Here is a 16,626-nt window from a genome sequence, read left to right as displayed (position 1 = left end):
AGATTGTGTGAAAAGGAGAGCAAGTCGTGGTCCTGCCTCTCACTGGGGCTGCCCAGGGACAGAACCCCGAGGGTGAGGGCGGGCATGCAGCAGGGCAGGCTCCAAGGTGCTCCAGGGGCCAGCTGGCAAGAGGAGCAGCGAGGGGACACCACCGGGAGCATCCCTGGGCTCCTCCAGGGATGGGCTCCAAGGAGTTTTCTCCATCCCAGCTGGGGAGGGTGAGGAGGGTTGGGTGGCTCCTGCCCTGCCTGGCAGCCCTGCAGGGACACAGGTGGGACAGGCAGAGCCAGGCCGATGGAAAAGCCACCGGGTGTTGGAGCAGGGCTGGGGTCCTGCCAGGCCTGGCTGTCCCTGCCCGTCCCAGGAGCGCTGGAAGGGGGTGATGGCATCACCCCGAGCCTGGCACAGGGCTGTGCCCGTCCAGCTGCTCCTCCCACACACACAGGGACCACGCCGGGCTTTTAAAATACCATTTATTACAATGGAGCCTTCCAGGCTAAAATCCCAAGCCCGGGGCTCGGGGTTGGTTTCTGGTGTGGCAGATTGAGGGAGTGGGTTTGGGTTTGGGGTTTTTGTTTTTTTGCTTTAAATTTCTGTCTAAACAGAACTGAAGAGTTAAGAACAGGGAGGAGAGGAGTCTGGTCCTCTCCACGCCCTGAAATAGGACAGACCCCACTCATAGGGGAAATCCTGCAGTGCCTGGAGGCGTTTGGGGACCAGGGTCCCCTGCCCTGTGCCTGACCCTGCTGTGAGTCCAAGGGGGTGGCAGGACCCCCACGGTGGCTCCAGGTGGTGAGATGCCATCAGACACCCAAACCACATCCCAGAGCTTCTGGTTCCAAATCAGAGTGGAAGCCGGATGCGTTTCTTCTTCTTCTTCATCATCTTCTTCCTCACGCTGATCATGTTCCAAAACCCAAAACCGACTTCCAACAAAAACTCCCCATGAAATGAAACCACAGCACAGCCCTCGTGCTCCTGTAAACGCGAGTTCCTCCTGCCGCTCGGGCTCTGCCAGTCCTGCCGCGGGGAGGGGGAGCCGGGCTGAGCCCCTCCCCAGCGGCCGCCCCTCTGCTGCGGGGCCGGAGCCGCTCCACGCCCGGCGCTGGGGCAGGGCATCCCCCCCTTCCTCCTCCTCCTCCTCCTCCTCCTCCTCCCCGTCTCCTCCCAGCGACGCTGGAGCCAGGGCAAGGACGGGGCTTTCAAACCACAGCCGAGGAGGAGGAGGAGGAGGAGGAAGAGGAGGCTGTGGCTGCCGACGATGAAGGAGAGGAAGAAGGGGAGGAGGAGGCGTTCCAGAAGAGCCACCGCCTCTTGGGCTGCCGTTTGAGGTGGAGGTAGTCTTCCTTCTCCCGCTCCTTCTTCGCCCGCTGGTAGTGATCCTCCTCCTTCAGGTACCACACCGGCGGCCAGCGGTGCTTCTCGAAGTACTCCTGGTTCTCTGCGGGCACACGGGGGGGGGGGTGAGGGCGGTGCCAGGACCGCGGGGACCTCCCTGTCACCTCCCCCTGGCTGCCACTCACCTCCCGACATGGCCTTCATGTCCCGGGGGAACTTGCGGCAGACGTTGTTGTAGTTGGTGCAGATGTGGTGCAGGCACCAGTCGGCCAGCTGGTAGGCGCAGTGGAACTGGGGAGGATGGGACACCAGCTCAGGGCCACCAGCAACGGCCAGCACCGGGGCTTCACCTCCTTTCTCCATGGACATCCAAGGCCAGACCTGGCTGTCCAGCTCCTGGAGCTGCCAGAGCTCTCTGGGTGTCACCCCCAGCCCTGTCAGACCTCTCTGTGTGTCACCTGGAGCACCCCCAGCCCTGCCAGACCCCTCTGTGTGTCACCTGGAGCACCCCCAGCCCTGCCAGACCCCTCTGTGTGTCACCTGGAGCATGCCCAGCCCTGCTGGACCCACCTGTGTCACCTCCTGCCCTTCCAGACCTCTCTGTGTGTCACCTGGAGCACCCCCAGCCCTTCCAGACCCCTCTGAGTGTCACCTTGAGCACCCCCAGCCCTGCCAGACCCCTCTGTGTGTCACCTCCTGCCCTGTCAGACCTTTCTGTGTGTCACCTGGAGCACCTCCTGCACTGTCAGACCCCTCTGTGTGTCACCCCCAGTCCTTCCAGACCCCTGTGTGTGTTACCTCCTGCCCCCCTGCCAGACCCCTCTGTCACCTCCTGCCCTGCCAGACCCCTCTGTGTCACCTGGAGCACCCCCAGCCCTGCCAGCACAGGCTCCTGTCCTACCTGAGCCAGCTCCAGGAACACCAGCACGTCCCCATCGATGTCCACCATCATCTGCGCCGCCTCCATCAGGCCGGTGACCGTGTACTGCTCTGCACGGGGGGACACGCGGGCTCAGGGGTGGCTGGCACGGGTGACAGTCACCCTGCCGTGCCACAGCCACCCAGACTCACCTGTGAGAGCCACCAGGTGCGGCAGGCAGAGACGGTTGGCGAGGATGATGAGCTTCATGTCGTCCAGGTCGGGGCTGGAGCTGAACTGCCCCGTGTACAGGTACTCCAGCACCGCCCGCATGCAGCTCTTGCTGGTGTGAGGAAGTGCCACCTGCCAGAGGCACACATTGTCACCTCCTGGCCGTCCCCACCCGTGCCACCCTCCCGGGGGGCTCTGCTCACCTCGTTGGTGGAGCTCTCCACGAAGGGGCCACCGAACATCGCGGCCATCCAGTCACAGCTGGAGATGAGCAGGGGCTTGTGGGCACTGATAGCACCGTCATCCAGCACGAAGGTGACATCTGGGGACAAGCACAGGGGCGCTGCTGGCACCGGCCCTGTCACCTGGGGCTCAGCCACAAAGCACCTGACCCCAGCAAAGCAGAGGGAAGGGGACAGAGCCTGCCATATCCTGCATTTTTCCCTAAAATATGGCTCATTTATATCCAGCATTCCCTGCCAGCTCAGAGGAGCTCGGGGAAGAGCCTCAGCAGTGCTCTGGCTTTTCTGAGGGGTGTTCCCAGGTCACCCCACAGCACATTTGCCACATTTGCTGGGAAGGAAATGTCACACCCAAACTTGAGTCCTTGGAAAGCTGGGAAGGAGGCTGGGGATCTCCTCCCTCGCACACCCTGCAGCTTTCGCCAGGGGTGTGCGAGGGCCACCACCCCTCTGTCCCTGCAGGGACAGCCTGACCATATTAGGATGAAACAAATCCAGCCGGAGGGAGGCTGGGACATTCCCGTCCCCCTGGGATGTCACCTCGTGCTGGTGGCTCGTGGTGCTCACTGGAAAGCTGGGGAAATCCTACTAAGGGCACTTGCCCCTCATAAATCAGGATGACCCTGTGAAATCTGGGCTGAGAGAGAAGGAAGTCGCCTTTGCAGCTCTTCCATAAATAAACAGAGCTGCTGGACCAGCTGGGGAGCAGGAAACCCTGGGGAAGGGCTTCACACTCCCTTTCTCAGGGGGAAAAAAAGGTGATAAAAATCCCCACACAGCAAAGTGTGACCGAAAACCCTGGGGGAGGCACAGCCACACCCCCTCACACACCGAGCAAAGCCAGGAGCTCTGAGCCCCCACCCCCCTGTGAGCCCCTAAAAAGGACCAGGCTGCTCCTGGAGCCGTACCCGAGAAAGTCCCCTTGGCCAGGCATTCCTTCACCCGGTTGGTCCTCCGGACGTGGAAGGCTTTGGTGATCTCCTGGTTCATGAACGCCTCGTTGTTGAGGATGTTGGCCACCATCATGCGCAGGTCGAACACCTCCAGCAGCTCGGCGATGTGAGCGATGTGCATGAGGTCCCGCTCGTTCTCGTCCAGCTCGCCCGTGTACAGGTACTTCAGCACGGCCCGGAAAGGACCCGGCTGGATGGAGGCGTCCATCTTCACCACCACCATCAGCTTGGACTTGTAGGTCAGCGGGTCCTCGGCCATCTCCTCCTGGATGCTGGTGAAGGCCCTGCTCCACGAGGAGAGGTTCCGGCCCCGCCGCAGCCCGCGCTCGCCGTTCTCGTAGCGGTTGCCCCGCAGGATGCCGTCACTGGTGGAGGCTCTAAGGCACGGTTTGCGCTGGCCGGGTCCGGCCTCCTCGGCGCTCTCGCAGATGTCGAAGCTGGCGGCCCTGAGGAGGAAATCCCGCCCGTGGTGCCTCTCCTCCTGGTGCAGCATCCGCTCGGCGGCCGCCGTGACGGCCACCCCGAAGCCGTGCCCCGCCGTGCTCTGCTGGTCCTCCTCGCTCAGGTCCATGAGGAACAGGTCGTAAAACTTGGAGGAGGAGGTGGAGAGGTAGATCTTGTGTGCGTAGATTTTGATCTTCTCTTGCAGCACCAGGATGACGTCCGCGCACAGGGGGTCCTCCAGAAGGTGGGCCGGACGCTCCTCGTTGTTGGAAGGGGGGTCCGGGACGATGATGATGGGAGGAGGGGGCTTGGGGGGCAGGAAGGGGGCTTGGAGCAGGGGCCGCTGCACGTTGCGCAGGTGGGACTTCCAGAACTGCAGGTGGCGGCGGGAGATGAGGGCGGCGCGGATGGCGTTGTCAAAGACGTCCTTGACGCCGAACTGGGCCACCACGCTCGTCTCGTAATAAGGGATCCCCAGCTCCTTGGCGACCTCCCTGCCCTTCTCCGGGGGAAGGATCTCGTTAGGTTTAATTGGCCTGAAATAGACAGGAGATAATTAACGAAGAGAGCTCTTGAGATAAGGAGGGCAGGCAGGGACGTCTCCGGGGCACGAGGGTCCCACCTGGCCAAGGGTCGCCGTGCCCGGTTGACGGCCTCCAGGTCGGCGTAGCGCAGGTCGAGCTGGCAGCCCACCAGGATGACGGGGGCGCGGGGGCAGAAGTGTTTGATCTCCGGGTACCACATGGTCTTCACATGGTGCAGGGAGTTGGGGTTGGCGATGGAGAAGCACAAAACCACAACGTCGGACCTGTGAGGGGACAGTGGAGGGGTCAAGGTCCGGTTTGGGGACTCCCTCCCTCCCTGCCCGGGGTAGCGCTGGGCTCTGCCTCCCCTACCTGCCGTAGGCAAAGCGCCTGTCCTTGTGGTGGTCCCCAAAGGTGTCCCAGAGGCGCAAGGACACGCTGACATCATCTACCACATCCCGGGAGCGCTCCAGCACCTGGGGGAACAGAAACCATTCAGCTCCTCAGTCCCTGAGCCTCACAAGGACAACGGCAGGGCTGTCCCCACCGCGGGGAGTCGGCCACGACCCCCCTGCCAGCAGGAGGCGGCTCCACCTCCTCGGGGTGCCCACGGGGTGCCCAGGAGCCCCCCCAGCCTCCTTGGCAGCCCTCACCTCCTGGCAGACGCGGTACTGGTCGATGGCCCACACCGTGGGCACGTGGGTGGCGAGGAGCTGGTACTGGGTCAAGGTGGCGTTGCAGGCACGGGCACAGATGAGCCGGGTCTTGCCCACGGCGTTGTCCCCGACCACGACGCACTTGATGGTTTCTACGTTTGGCCTCTCATAATCCATGTCAGAATCCATTAATTGGGACCTGCGGGGGGAACGAGGGCTCGGCAAACACGGCCGGGACCAGCCAGGGGGCGTCTCCGGGGCACCACAGGGGCACGAAGCAGGAGGATGCTGACACTCCCTGGCAGCCCGGGGAAGCTCTGCAGCAGCTGCCCAGCCCTTCCCAGCTCGCTGTGCCCGCCAGTCCCCTTTAAAATTTCATGTTCTGCTGGCGGTGTGGCTGCTGTGCCACGTCAGACACATGGCCTGCGTTGGATTGCGCCCTCCTCCCTCCCGGCTCTCCGGCTCATGCTTGTTCATGTGAGATGAGAATTTTTTTTTTTCCCCTCTCCCTTCCTCCTCTTCCTTTTCTCCATCTCCAGCGTTTGCAAGAGAAGCTTCCAGAGCTGCCTGACCGAGTGCACACACAGGCACTGCCTGGCTCTGCTGTCTGGCAGGGAACCCTGACCTGGCCCCCTTTTCCCACCCCATTCCCAATGCTGGGATATTTGCTCCCAGCTAAGAGCAGCAAGAAGAAACTCCTTAGGTTTCCCAGAGGCTCAGAAGCCACAGGGATTGGGAGGGCTCCCAGGAGCTCTCCAGAGAGAGACGTTGGTGCTGTGGGTGCTGCAAGGCTGATGAGCAGCACCCAGGTGTGCCCAGGTGTGTCACTGATTCCCTGCTCAAAGCCAGAGCCTAAATCAGCCACAATCAGCCACAATCAACTCATCACAGCACGAACCTGAGGGTTTGTGTGGTTTCCAGGGGGAAAAGCACTGAGGGATTGAGGGATAGCAAGAAGGAAAAAAACCCCCACATCCCAATTTCTCTGAACTTCCCAGGGCCAGGGATCTCCAAAAACCTCCACATCCCAATTTCTCTGAACTTCCCAGGGCCAGGGATCTCTTCCCCTTGGAACAACAAAAACCCCCACATCCCAATTTCTCTGAACTTCCCAAGGCCAGGGATCTCTTCCCCCTCGTCGCTCCCTCCTGGCAGCAGCCTCCCGAGCTGCTATAATAAACCACCAGCGCAGTGAGCGAAAATACCCGGTAACGATGGCAACCGAGCCCTGCACGTGGGACCACAGCTCCCCAAACCGGCAGCCTGGCAAGGACTTCCCAATGTTAGCACCTCCTTCCGTGCGCAGGCTCCCTGGGCACACCTGGATCCTCGGGGCAGCACCGAGCCGCCAGCCCCGTGGGCAGCTGGAGGCAAAGGCAGGTGGCACAAATCCAGGTCACCTCGGGTGCCAGCGCTTCCACACCGGGCTGGTCCCGAGGCAAAACTTCTCTGAGGAGTTGTCGCCGCATTCCACGCCCCCTCCATCCTTTGGGATGCAGGGAATTCATCCCAAAGGGCATGGCAGACCAGGAGCAGCAGCAGGGCAGGTGGGCTCCTTCCCTGTTAGCCCCTCAAAATCCATTTCCAGCCCCCTCTGCTGCCGTCCCCTGTCCCCTGCTCCTCCCAGGGATCAGCTCGGCTCTGTAGGACCGGGAGATCTCCGGGGTGGGGGGTGTGAGGGCTCGGGGAGCTTTGCTGTGGTTATTTTTAGGCCCAGCCGTGCTCCCGAGTCAGCCGAGCTGGTTGGGATGGAGGGGGAAGGCACAGGAATGACAACCGCAGCTGGCACTTGGGATGTTTGTGCCTCGTGGGGAGCTCAGCCCACCCCCAGCCCAGCCAGCTCGGAAAGTCTGGTGCCTCATGGGAATTAAGGGCTAAATCCTTGTGGGATCAGTGCCTGCCGTGAGGAGGGGAAGAGGGGGACAGCAGCAGGGATAAAAAGGGGGTTCTCGATAAAGCAGAACCTCAGTGGGGAGCTCTGCTGGCCCCACGGTGGGGGGGGTCACAGCCCCTCACCCACCACACCACCCCAGGAGGGGCTGAAGCTTCTCAAGCCCCCTCCTCACCTTCCCCACCATCACTCTTCTCCTGAGAACAGCTCCAAAATCCACCACGGAGTAAAAATAACCCGAGATGCCGAGAGATTGGAGTTCCCCCCAAAGGAAAAGCTCTTCCCAGAGGAGCAGCGCTGCTCCAGCCAGCAGCCCCCCAGCCCTGCTCTCCCTGCCTGCCGCAGCCCCCCACCCAATTCACACCCACACCCCCCAAGGAGAACCCCAAAATTGCTCTTTCCAGGCTCCCAGCCCGCGGTTGCCAAGGCAACTGCACCATCACCCCGGGAGCCGTCGCTTAGCAACTCCAAATCCTCCATCCCGCACCTCGCCAGGGGAGGAGAACCCCCAAACCGGAGCGAAACCGCCCCGAAACGGCGGCGATGCCCAAAAATAACGGGGGGCTCGGGGCAGCCGCGGGGTGCGGGAGGAACGGGACCCGGGCGGCCCCGCGGAAGCCGCCGGGGCTGTGGAGGCCGCGGCGGGAGGCGGTGCGGGAGGAACGGGGCCCCGAGCGGGGCTGCAGCACGGCCGGGCCCGGGGGATGCGGTGGACGGGGGGCACCGGGATCGGGGTCGCGGGGCATCGCAAAGGGCACGGGGAGCAGCGAGAGAGGGTGCGGGAGTTTGGGGAGGGAGCGGGGTGGAGCCGGACTGGGGGTGCGGGAAATTGCGAGGGGTCTCTGGGGTGCTCGGAGCATTCGGGTCGGGGGAGCGGGGCATCGCAGAGGGGTCGGGGAACAGCGGGAGAGGGTGCGGGCATCGCGAGGGGCTCGGGAGAATCCGGAGCGGGTGCGGGCATCGCGAGGGGGCTCAGAGGTGTTCCAAGCACCCGAACCGGGGCTGAGGGGCATTGCAAAGGGGACAGGAAGGACCGGGAGAGGGTGCGGGGCATGGAGAGGAGGTCGCGGAGGACCCAGGCCAGGCGTGCGGGACATCACGAGGAGGTTGGGGGTGCTCGCAGCACCCAGATCGGGGGTGCGGGACATCGCAAGGAGACTGGGGAGGGCCTAGGCCGGGGATGTGGGGCTCCGCAAGGAGGCTCAGGAGAGCTCGGAGCAGCCGATCGGGGCTGCGGGGCATCGCGGGGAGCTTGGGGGTGCTCGGAGCACCTGGATCGGGGGTGCGGGGCATTGCGAGGCGGACGGGAAGCACCGGGAGGGGGTGCGGGACACGGCGAGGGGACTGGAGAGCGCCGGGAGCCGGCGTGGGGCAGGCTAGGGGGACCCGAGCCACCCGGATCGGGGGTGCGGGGCGCGGAGAAGGGGCCGGGCCCTCGCCGTCCGCTGTCCGGGAGCCGGGCCGGGCCGGGCGGCGGGGCAAGATGCGCGGAGGCGGAGCGGGACGCGGGGCGGAAGCGCGGGGGGGTCCCCCGGTACTTACACCAACACAGACGAAGCGGCGGCTCCCAGGGGCCGGGGCCGGGCTCGCCCCTCCGGACATGGCCACGGCGCAGCTTGCGCGGCTCGGCTGGGCACGGCTGGTTGCCGCGCTGCGCGGCTCAGGGCCGGGGCCGCGGGGGCCCATGGCGGCACCTCGGCCGCCCCGATCTCCGCATCCGCGGCCCGCTGCGCTGCGCGGAGCCCTGCGCGGATCGCGGCCCTGCGCGCTGCGCCGAGCGGTGCGCGCTGCCCTGCGCGCTGCAGTCGCGGCCGCCCCGCCTTTCATTCACAAAAAACAAGCGGCCCCGGCCGAGCCCCGCCCCGAGCCCCCCCCGCTGCCGCGCATTGGCTCCGAGAGACACGGGGGGGGCTCCCGGGGGGGGTACGGGCGCATCCTGCCGCGCTTGGGGACCCTCGACATGTCCCTTGCAGGAGGCTCCGCTGTGGCCCCGAGTCCTGCCGTGGGATCGCCATCCTGCCCCTAAATCCTGCCCCTGCTTTGTCAGGTCCCCCTAAATCCGCCTTGAGACCCCTTAATGTCCTCTCACCCTCCCTTGCAGGGGGCTCCGTCAATTCTGCCTTCGGACCCGCCGTGTCCTCTAGTGTCACAACACGAACCTATCGTGTCCCTAATTCTCCCTTGCAGGGGACTCTGTGCCCCCAACTCCTGCCTTGCATGTGACCCCATCCTGCCCCTAAAACTTTCTCTAAGGGGGCTCTGTGGTGCCCCCAATTCTGCCTAAATCCTGGCCCTAAAACCCTCCTATCCCGGCCCCCAGTCCCGCACTCCATGGATCCCTATCCCCCCTCTGCATGAGACCCCCACCCTGGCCCTGCTCCTCCCACCCTGCCCTCCATCCTCTGTGACATCCATAGGGGGAGATCCCATCCTCACCCCCGCTAAATCTCACCGCCATCCTTCTGCATCCGACCCTCCCCGTGCCCCCCAATCCTGATCTGCAGTAGGGGTGCACCCTCTCCAGCATCCCTCTGAGACCTTTCCCTCTCCCCAAATTTCGGGAGGTGCCAGCTCCCAGCTGGGCCATGTGTGGTGCTGCTGGTGGAGGAGACCCCTCACAAGCCCCACAGCCCCCCCGGAGCACCCCCAAACCGTCGCAGGGCTTCTCGCTGGGGCGGGGGGCGAAGCCGCTTCATCCCTCAGTGCCCTCCAAACACAGCCCACACGCTGCAGCCCTGCCTTTTCACCCTTCTCTACAGGGCTCATTGCTGTCCCCTCCTCACCCCCAGGGCAGCTCCCCGAAATCTGAACCCTCAGGGCACCAAAAAACCCCGAGTCATCTTTGCAGCGCGGCTGCCGGGAAGGCGGCGGGCACCGCTGGCCGCGCTGCTCTGACCCCGTACATCCGCATCATGTGATCCTCGCCGTCCCGTCCCGAGGCTTTCAGCCGCCTTTCCCGGCCCATCCCCGCCGCGGAGCCGCGCTAGGCTCGGCCCCCTGCCTGGCCTGATCCCTGATCTCGGCTCAGGCCCGTGCCGGGGCTGACGCTGATGCGGCGCCGCAGCGAACGGCGCAAAGCGCAGCGCTCGCCTCGCCCGGCACGGCACGGCCCCCCCAGCCCGGCGCCAGCCTCACCGAACTCGCAGCACGGGGATCTGTCTCTCCATAGTAGAAAGAGATGGAGCCGCTAATGTGGGGAGGGGAAAGCCCTGCTGGGTTTTGAGGCGCTGCCGGGACCGGGAGGCGGCGGCGGAGCTGTGGAATCGCTGCCCCGGGAGCTGCGAGCAGCCGAGCCGCAGAGCCTGGAGCTTTCTGCTGCTTGGAGTGGGTCACGGGGAAGGAACACGTAAAGCTTGTTTGCCAGCCGCATGATTTGGCTTATTTGCTCTCTTGTAGCAGGTGCTTAATTGTGGCAGAAAGGGTTCCCGGCAGTTTTCTGGGCAGCCAAATTCCCGCCTGCCCCTCTCGCGGCCAGGCAAAACAAAAGCACGATTGTCACCCGCAGGCGGAACGCTCCGGCTGCGGAGCTCCCCGGGCCTCCTTCCCGGGAGGAAAGGTTACCGAGGCACCGAGGTGGGCACGGGCCAGGGAAAGGGGTCGGGAGCAGCTGTGGAACGCGTGGGTGCTGCTCACAGCCCCTCTCCTCCGAGGGAGGAGGACGACCAGCCTCAGCTGACTGCTCCCCAGCGAGCCCACGCTGTGGCATGGCTTGGCATGGCATGGAGTGGCACAGTGTGGCATGGCACAGCTGCCCAGTGCCATTCCCCTCCCTCAGCAATCCCCGCCAAGGCTGGGATTAAAAGGCCTTTTGCTTCCTGCTCCCATTTCTCCAATCTAACCATCATGAACCTGTCCCCAAGGAATTCCAACTGTCCAGCTCCATGATCCTGACTCCACAGCCAAGGCTGAGCTCTGGGGGTCACACCAAGCCCCCTTTTCACCCCACAGCATCCTCCCTCCTTCTCCTCCTCCCCAGCCAGGAATGAAGAAGCTCTCAGGATATCCAAGATGTGAGTGGACATTGCTCCAGCCCCAGTAAAATTTATGACTCTCCAATTTAAAGCCAGGGGCATTTCCACCTCTCCCAGGTGCTGCCAGGACCCTGCTCAGCCTCGCTGGGGTCAGGATTCAGCAATCCAAACCCAAACCAAATTTTTCTTATGCTCCTTGGATGCTCTGCAGCCGCTACAGCTTTCCTGGCTCTGCTCCCCACCCTGCCCCCCAAACCCATCATCATTCCCCTTGCAAGGGGCTGAAAGGCTGGCACAGACCAAGGCAATGCATCCCTCACTGGACAAAGCAGATTTAGGACAGGGGGACACCCCAAAAACCCCAGACCACACATTCCCAAAGCCCCCAGCGCCAGGACCCTGCCTTTGCCTTTTCTCTGCTGCTTTCCACCTGATCCACGGGGAGCGGAGGCGTTGCTGTGGCGTGGGTGGGATGGGAGCAAAGAGCAAAGTCCTCGGAGAAGGTGACCGCAGGAAAAGTGCCAGGAGCAGGGGCGGGAGGAGGCAGCAGCAGATACTTACAGGCTGTGAGCCATGGCTGTCATCTTCCCAGCAGGGCTGCCCTTCCCTGGGCTTTCCATCGCTTTCTCTTGGCAGGCTCTGCAAGGAGAGGGTGCAGGGATCTGTGAGACCACCCCAAACACAGACTCGCATCCTAAAGCCACCCCCTCCCCACCTGGTGTCACCTCCCCACCCTGGAGACAGAAAGGTTTTGGGAAGGCGAGTTCTGGGCTGGCCAAGCAGCGTCCTGGAGTGGGGACAGAGCTGTCCCTTGCCTCCCCATTGTCCCCACGTCTCGCTGCCAGCTCTGCCCTCCTCATGCCACCCCACAACTCAGCCAGAACACAGAACACACACAGACCTGTCCCCTGCTCTGAAGGTTCCACAGTGACAACCTCCCCTCAGCCCCAGCCAGGCTCTCCCAGCTCCCACCCCCTGTCCAAGCACCTCACCCTTGGCCTAAGAGCCTTCCCTGTGGATCTGAGCTCCCTGGGCTGTGCCTGGTTCCTGGGGTGGCCAGCGGGCCACTGAGTCCCCTGGCATGGTGGCTTTGGCCAAGGCTCTGGAGCGAGGCAGGGCAAGGGGCTGTCCCTCCTTCCCCAGCTCTGCATCCTGCCCACGTCAGGAGCAGAGTCCAGCCTGGGATTTGCTCCTGGTAAAGCCAGCAGAGCTCTGGCTCCTGGCAGGGAGCGGGTTCCAGGCACCCACCACGCTGCTGGATCCATCCATGGATTCACCAGGAAGAGCAGCAAGGCTCACCCTTTCATTTTGCTCCTCTAAAATCCCAAATGCTGCAGTTTGGCTTCCTGGATGAGCCTACAAGGGGTCTCCTTGCTCAGGACAACTGCTCCAAGCACCCCATGGGCCCCCCAGGTCCATCACCCCTCAGGGAGGGAGGAGGCAGCTCCAAAAAAAAAATGGCATTTACAGGCTCAGTATCCAGCTGGAGCCAGGAGGAATCTTCAACCAGAACTTTGCAAAAATGGCAGAGCCCAACCTTGATGGGGGAACAGTGGGGACAAAAGGACACACTGGGATGTGCCACCACACTGGTGGGGAGCAGAGTCTGGGAAGCAGCTGACAGAAGGAAAGGTCTAAAACAAGCAAAAAAGAATGGTTTTGCACCTTCCATCCCCTGCCCTGCCAAAGCAGCAGGGGCTCTCTGAGAGCCAGGAATTCAGGGGGCTCTGGAAATTCCCTGCATGCAGGAATTCTCTGCCCCAGCTGGATCCCATCTCCCAGCCCTGGAATCAGCCACCTGACACCGCCAGGGTGACAGCTCACCCTGCCATCGATAGGGCTGCAGAACTCCCGGGAGCCATCACTCAGCTCATAAATATTTAAACCCAGAAGGAGCCGTGTACTCCTGCAAAACTCCACTCCTTCCACAAGCCCAGATCCCTTCGCCCCAGCGCTGAGCTAATCAACATTTGGGGCTCTCCAGGCAGATCTTTTGCAGCTAAAAACCAGGTCAGGGCGAAACTCAAGGTCTCGATCCATCCCTGCAGGATTTCTGCACCCTCCAGCTGATTTGTTGTACTGACCACCCCGAGGGGTGCAGAAAGAGCTGCTGGGGTGGAATCCCCCCCGAGGCTGCGCTTCCAGCTGCTTGCTGCCGACAGCCCAGGCAGGTTTTGGGGGACACAGCCGGCCCCACACCCTGGGAGAGGCTGCAGCTGCAGCCTGGAGCACTGACAGGCTGCTCCAGGCAGGATTCACAGTTTCGTACAGCATTAAGAGCTGCTGACGCCTCGTGAAAAAACTGTGAAAAGCTTCTATTTTGGGGAAAGTTCCTCTTATAACGGTGCATCCTGTGGCTTCTCTGTTTCCCTTTTTCTCCTGGTTTCTCTTGCTACGGAGAGCAGTGCAGAAAATAGGCGGATAATGTTGCCAACCAGCCTGGGCTCTCCGTCAGAAAAGGAAAATAACCCTCCAAGCCACCCCCAGCCAAGGAATTCATTCTCATGCCGCACCTGGGTGGGGGCCTGGGGCCAGAAGGGAGAAAACGGGACCCTCCTGGGCCCGGAGCTTGGTGGGGGGTTGGACATTTCCTGATGAGGGGAAAATGCTGGTTTTGCTTGGTTTAGACCTTTCTGGTGCCAGATCTTTCCCACACTCTCCTCCCCAGTCTGCTCCTAACCAGCGTGGTGGCACCCATCTCCCACCATTCCCCCACTAAAAACTGAAAGGGATTCAAACATCAAAGAACGAGGAGTCTGTCTCCAAGCAACTGTCTCCAAGTAGGGATGGAGAGCAGAGAAGGAGAAGCTGAGCAGGGAGAAAACTTCTGGAGAGAGGGAGGGAGGGAACAGCAGGAGAAGAGGGACGTGGGGGTGCCAGCGCTGGGAGCAGGCGGGAGCCCCGGGGCAGGAGGATCTCCCTCTTTCCTCAGCCAAGCCCTGGCTTGTGAAACAGCTCCCGGCTCCCCAAAGGCACTTCCAACTCCAAGGGCGCTGCCTCTGCCACTGCCCTGCAGGGCACGAAGGCAGGGAGGTGACCCAGCCCTGGGTGGCTGTGTGGCCCTGCTGGTGACCGGCCAGGAGCCACCAACAGCCCTGAGTGTCTGCATGGCCGTGCTGGTGACTGGCCAGGAGCCACCAACAGCCCTGAGTGCCTGCATGGCCGTGCTGGTGACCAGCCAGGAGCCACCAACAGCCCTGAGTGCCTGCATGGCCATGCTGGTGACCAGCCAGGAGCCACCAACAGCCCTGAGTGCCTGCATGGCCCTGCTGGTGACCAGCCAGGAGCCACCAACAGCCCTGAGTGCCTGCATGGCCATGCTGGTGACCGGCCAGGAGCCACCAACAGCCCTATGGCCATGCTGGTGGTCTGTCAGGAGCCACCAACAGCCCTGAGTGCCCGCATGGCCGTGCTGGTGGTCCTTCAGAAGCCACCAACAGCCGTGACTGAAACAGCGAGCAGCTCCGGGGAGAGCCACCGGCTTTATCTCAGCTTTGTCTCCCTTCCCGTGGGAGAGCGGGGCCAATTTCCGTGCTGGAACACTCTTGGCCGGCACATCTCAGTGTCTCCTGACACGTGGCTCTGCCTGAGCAGCCTCTTCTCTGCCCTGAGGGCCCCCAAGGCACCCCACAGATCCCACACCCCAATTCTTGACATCTCCAGGGGTTCGTGAGGGAAGGAGGAGCCGCCAATGCCTCCAGCTCCGGAGGGGCTGCATCGCCCCTGGGCACCGGGAAAAGCCTCGGGGGCGCTTGGAGCCGTTCCTGGGGCAGGATCCAGCCCTTCTCCCGCACAATTCCCCCATTTCCCACCGCCCAGAGCCTTTGCATTCCCCCACAAACTGAAGCCCTCTCCATGCGCCATGGGCGCTGCCCGGGGCGGTGGGGGATGATTGATCCGCTCCGGGCGGGGTTACCTGAGCGCAGCGCCCGGCTCTGTCCCGCGGCTCTTCCCTCCTCTCCAGCAGCCGCCTTCCCTTTCCAGGTGCAAACTAGCCTGGACAGGCAGCACCCATTTTTATACGCTCGCCCATGTGATCCAAACAAATGCCCTAGGGATGAGTTTTTGCACTGACACAACTCAAGGGGCTGGGACTAAAAACCTGTTGGACCACAATCCCAGCTCAACGGACAGGAATTTTCCACTCGGAGCCGTTCAGGCCGGCTCTGGGTGCGCCGGGGCCCGAGTCTCCCTGCTCCCCCCCCAAAAAAAAAAATCCCTTTTTTTTCCCCCCCTGCAGTTCCCAAGTCTTTCAGACTCGTTCCTAAATATTTCCTCTACTCCAGCTGGAGAAAACGAACCATGGGATGGTTCCACGGAGGAAGGGATGGATGGGGAGTGTGAAGGAATATGTTTGAGGCACTGATTGCATTTAAATTCTGCAAAGCTTTTAATTTTCCCATGATCTGTGGGAAAAAAACAAACAAACAAACAAACAAAACCCCACAGCAGCAGATGGCAGCTAGGGTGAGAAATGGGGAGAATCCTTTGCTCCTGGAAAAGGAAATTCCCTGCAGCCTTGAGGCCTGGGAAAAACACTTCTGCCCAGGTCGGAAGGTGATTTTGGAGCGTCCTGCTCTGCGATGCTCCTGAGGGATGCGGGGGAGGAAGGCAGGTCCCAGGTGAGTCCGAGTGACCAGAAATGCCCGGGATGGGAGCTGGAAAAGAGAGGGTGAGCTCTGGATGGGTGACTCAATGGGAACGGAGGCAGCGGGGCAATGGCCACGGGCCACGGAAAGGAGGCACGGGCGTGACTCAGTGGGACCGAGCGGTGACTCCGTGGGAAAGGAGGGAGCCCATGGGTTAATGGGGCAGGAGGAGCCCCTTGGACGCGCTCCTCTCGGGCTGGAGAGCGCTGGCAGCAGGAGCCGCTGGAGCTGATCCCGATGGATTTGATAAGAGCCGGAACGTGCGGCTCGGCACACACGGGGCCAGCGCAGCAGCGCCTGCCTCACCTGCACCCCGAGGTGCTGCGGGGCGCGCTCGCCCCTCCACGATGTCCTGGCCTCGCTGCAGGCACAGCCCTTAGGGAGGGAACTCGGGGGAATTTTTCCGCCTGATTTGGTGGGAGGCACTAAAAGGCGACGGTTTTGCAGGGTCACGGAGCAAGGGAAGCGCTCCCCGCCTGCAGCAAGGGCGAGTTTGCAATCGCGTCTCGGAGCATCTTCAAATGGTCCTGATCTCACCCAAACTGCTCCAAAAGATCGCCCTGGGGGGATCCCAGCCCTGGGGCTCTGCCAGAGCTCAGCCCTGGCACTGGGGATGCTGCTGCTGGAGGAGGGGTGGGTGGAAAAGGGGGGCCTGGCTGGCTGTGCTGGGGACCCCAGGCTGTTTTCTGTCGCTTTGCAGCTTAGGGGTTTTTGGGGTGTGGAGGCAGCGGCTCTGTGACCCTGCTGGTGTGAGGAACTGTAAACAGGGGAGATTTTGGGGTCCCCTTCAGAGCCAGGGGGGCCAAGGGGCTGTGACAAAACACTTGGGCAGGGGAGAAGCTGGAAAATGTTGTGGGAAAGATGCTCA

The 16,626-nt window shown here is 62.6% G+C and overlaps 1 protein-coding gene across 1 annotated transcript; it reads right to left on the bottom strand.

The window, feature by feature from the left end:
* Window positions 1-456: 456 nt before the first annotated feature.
* On the bottom strand, window positions 457-15,149 carry RHOBTB2 (Rho related BTB domain containing 2). The gene is made up of 11 exons (XM_009099693.4): window positions 15,026-15,149; window positions 11,671-11,748; window positions 5,245-5,446; window positions 4,964-5,067; window positions 4,690-4,875; window positions 3,579-4,603; window positions 2,632-2,750; window positions 2,410-2,560; window positions 2,240-2,328; window positions 1,524-1,629; window positions 457-1,441 (listed from the first exon to the last, which is right to left on the bottom strand). Exons 2-11 carry the CDS (start codon window positions 11,727-11,729, stop codon window positions 1,203-1,205), a joined length of 2,280 nt encoding a protein of 759 aa, XP_009097941.1. The 5' UTR covers window positions 11,730-11,748; window positions 15,026-15,149; the 3' UTR covers window positions 457-1,202.
* Window positions 15,150-16,626: the final 1,477 nt, after the last annotated feature.

Source organism: Serinus canaria, chromosome 22 (assembly GCF_022539315.1).
Source record: "Serinus canaria isolate serCan28SL12 chromosome 22, serCan2020, whole genome shotgun sequence".
NCBI classification, from domain to species: Eukaryota; Metazoa; Chordata; class Aves; order Passeriformes; family Fringillidae; genus Serinus; species Serinus canaria.
Note: the sequence above shows the minus strand (reverse complement) of the source record. Positions and strands in the feature narration are given on the sequence as shown.

Bases quoted from the DNA above. Each gene is read 5' to 3' on its own strand.
- RHOBTB2 (XM_009099693.4), bottom strand. From the start codon at position 11,729: ATGGAAAGCCCAGGGAAGGGCAGCCCTGCTGGGAAGATGACAGCCATG. The intron at 2,561-2,631 runs GTGAGCAGAGCC...TGCCTCTGGCAG, and splicing joins TGGAGAGCTCCACCAACGAG to GTGGCACTTCCTCACACCAG. The intron at 1,442-1,523 runs GTGAGTGGCAGC...GTGTGCCCGCAG, and splicing joins CATGAAGGCCATGTCGGGAG to AGAACCAGGAGTACTTCGAG.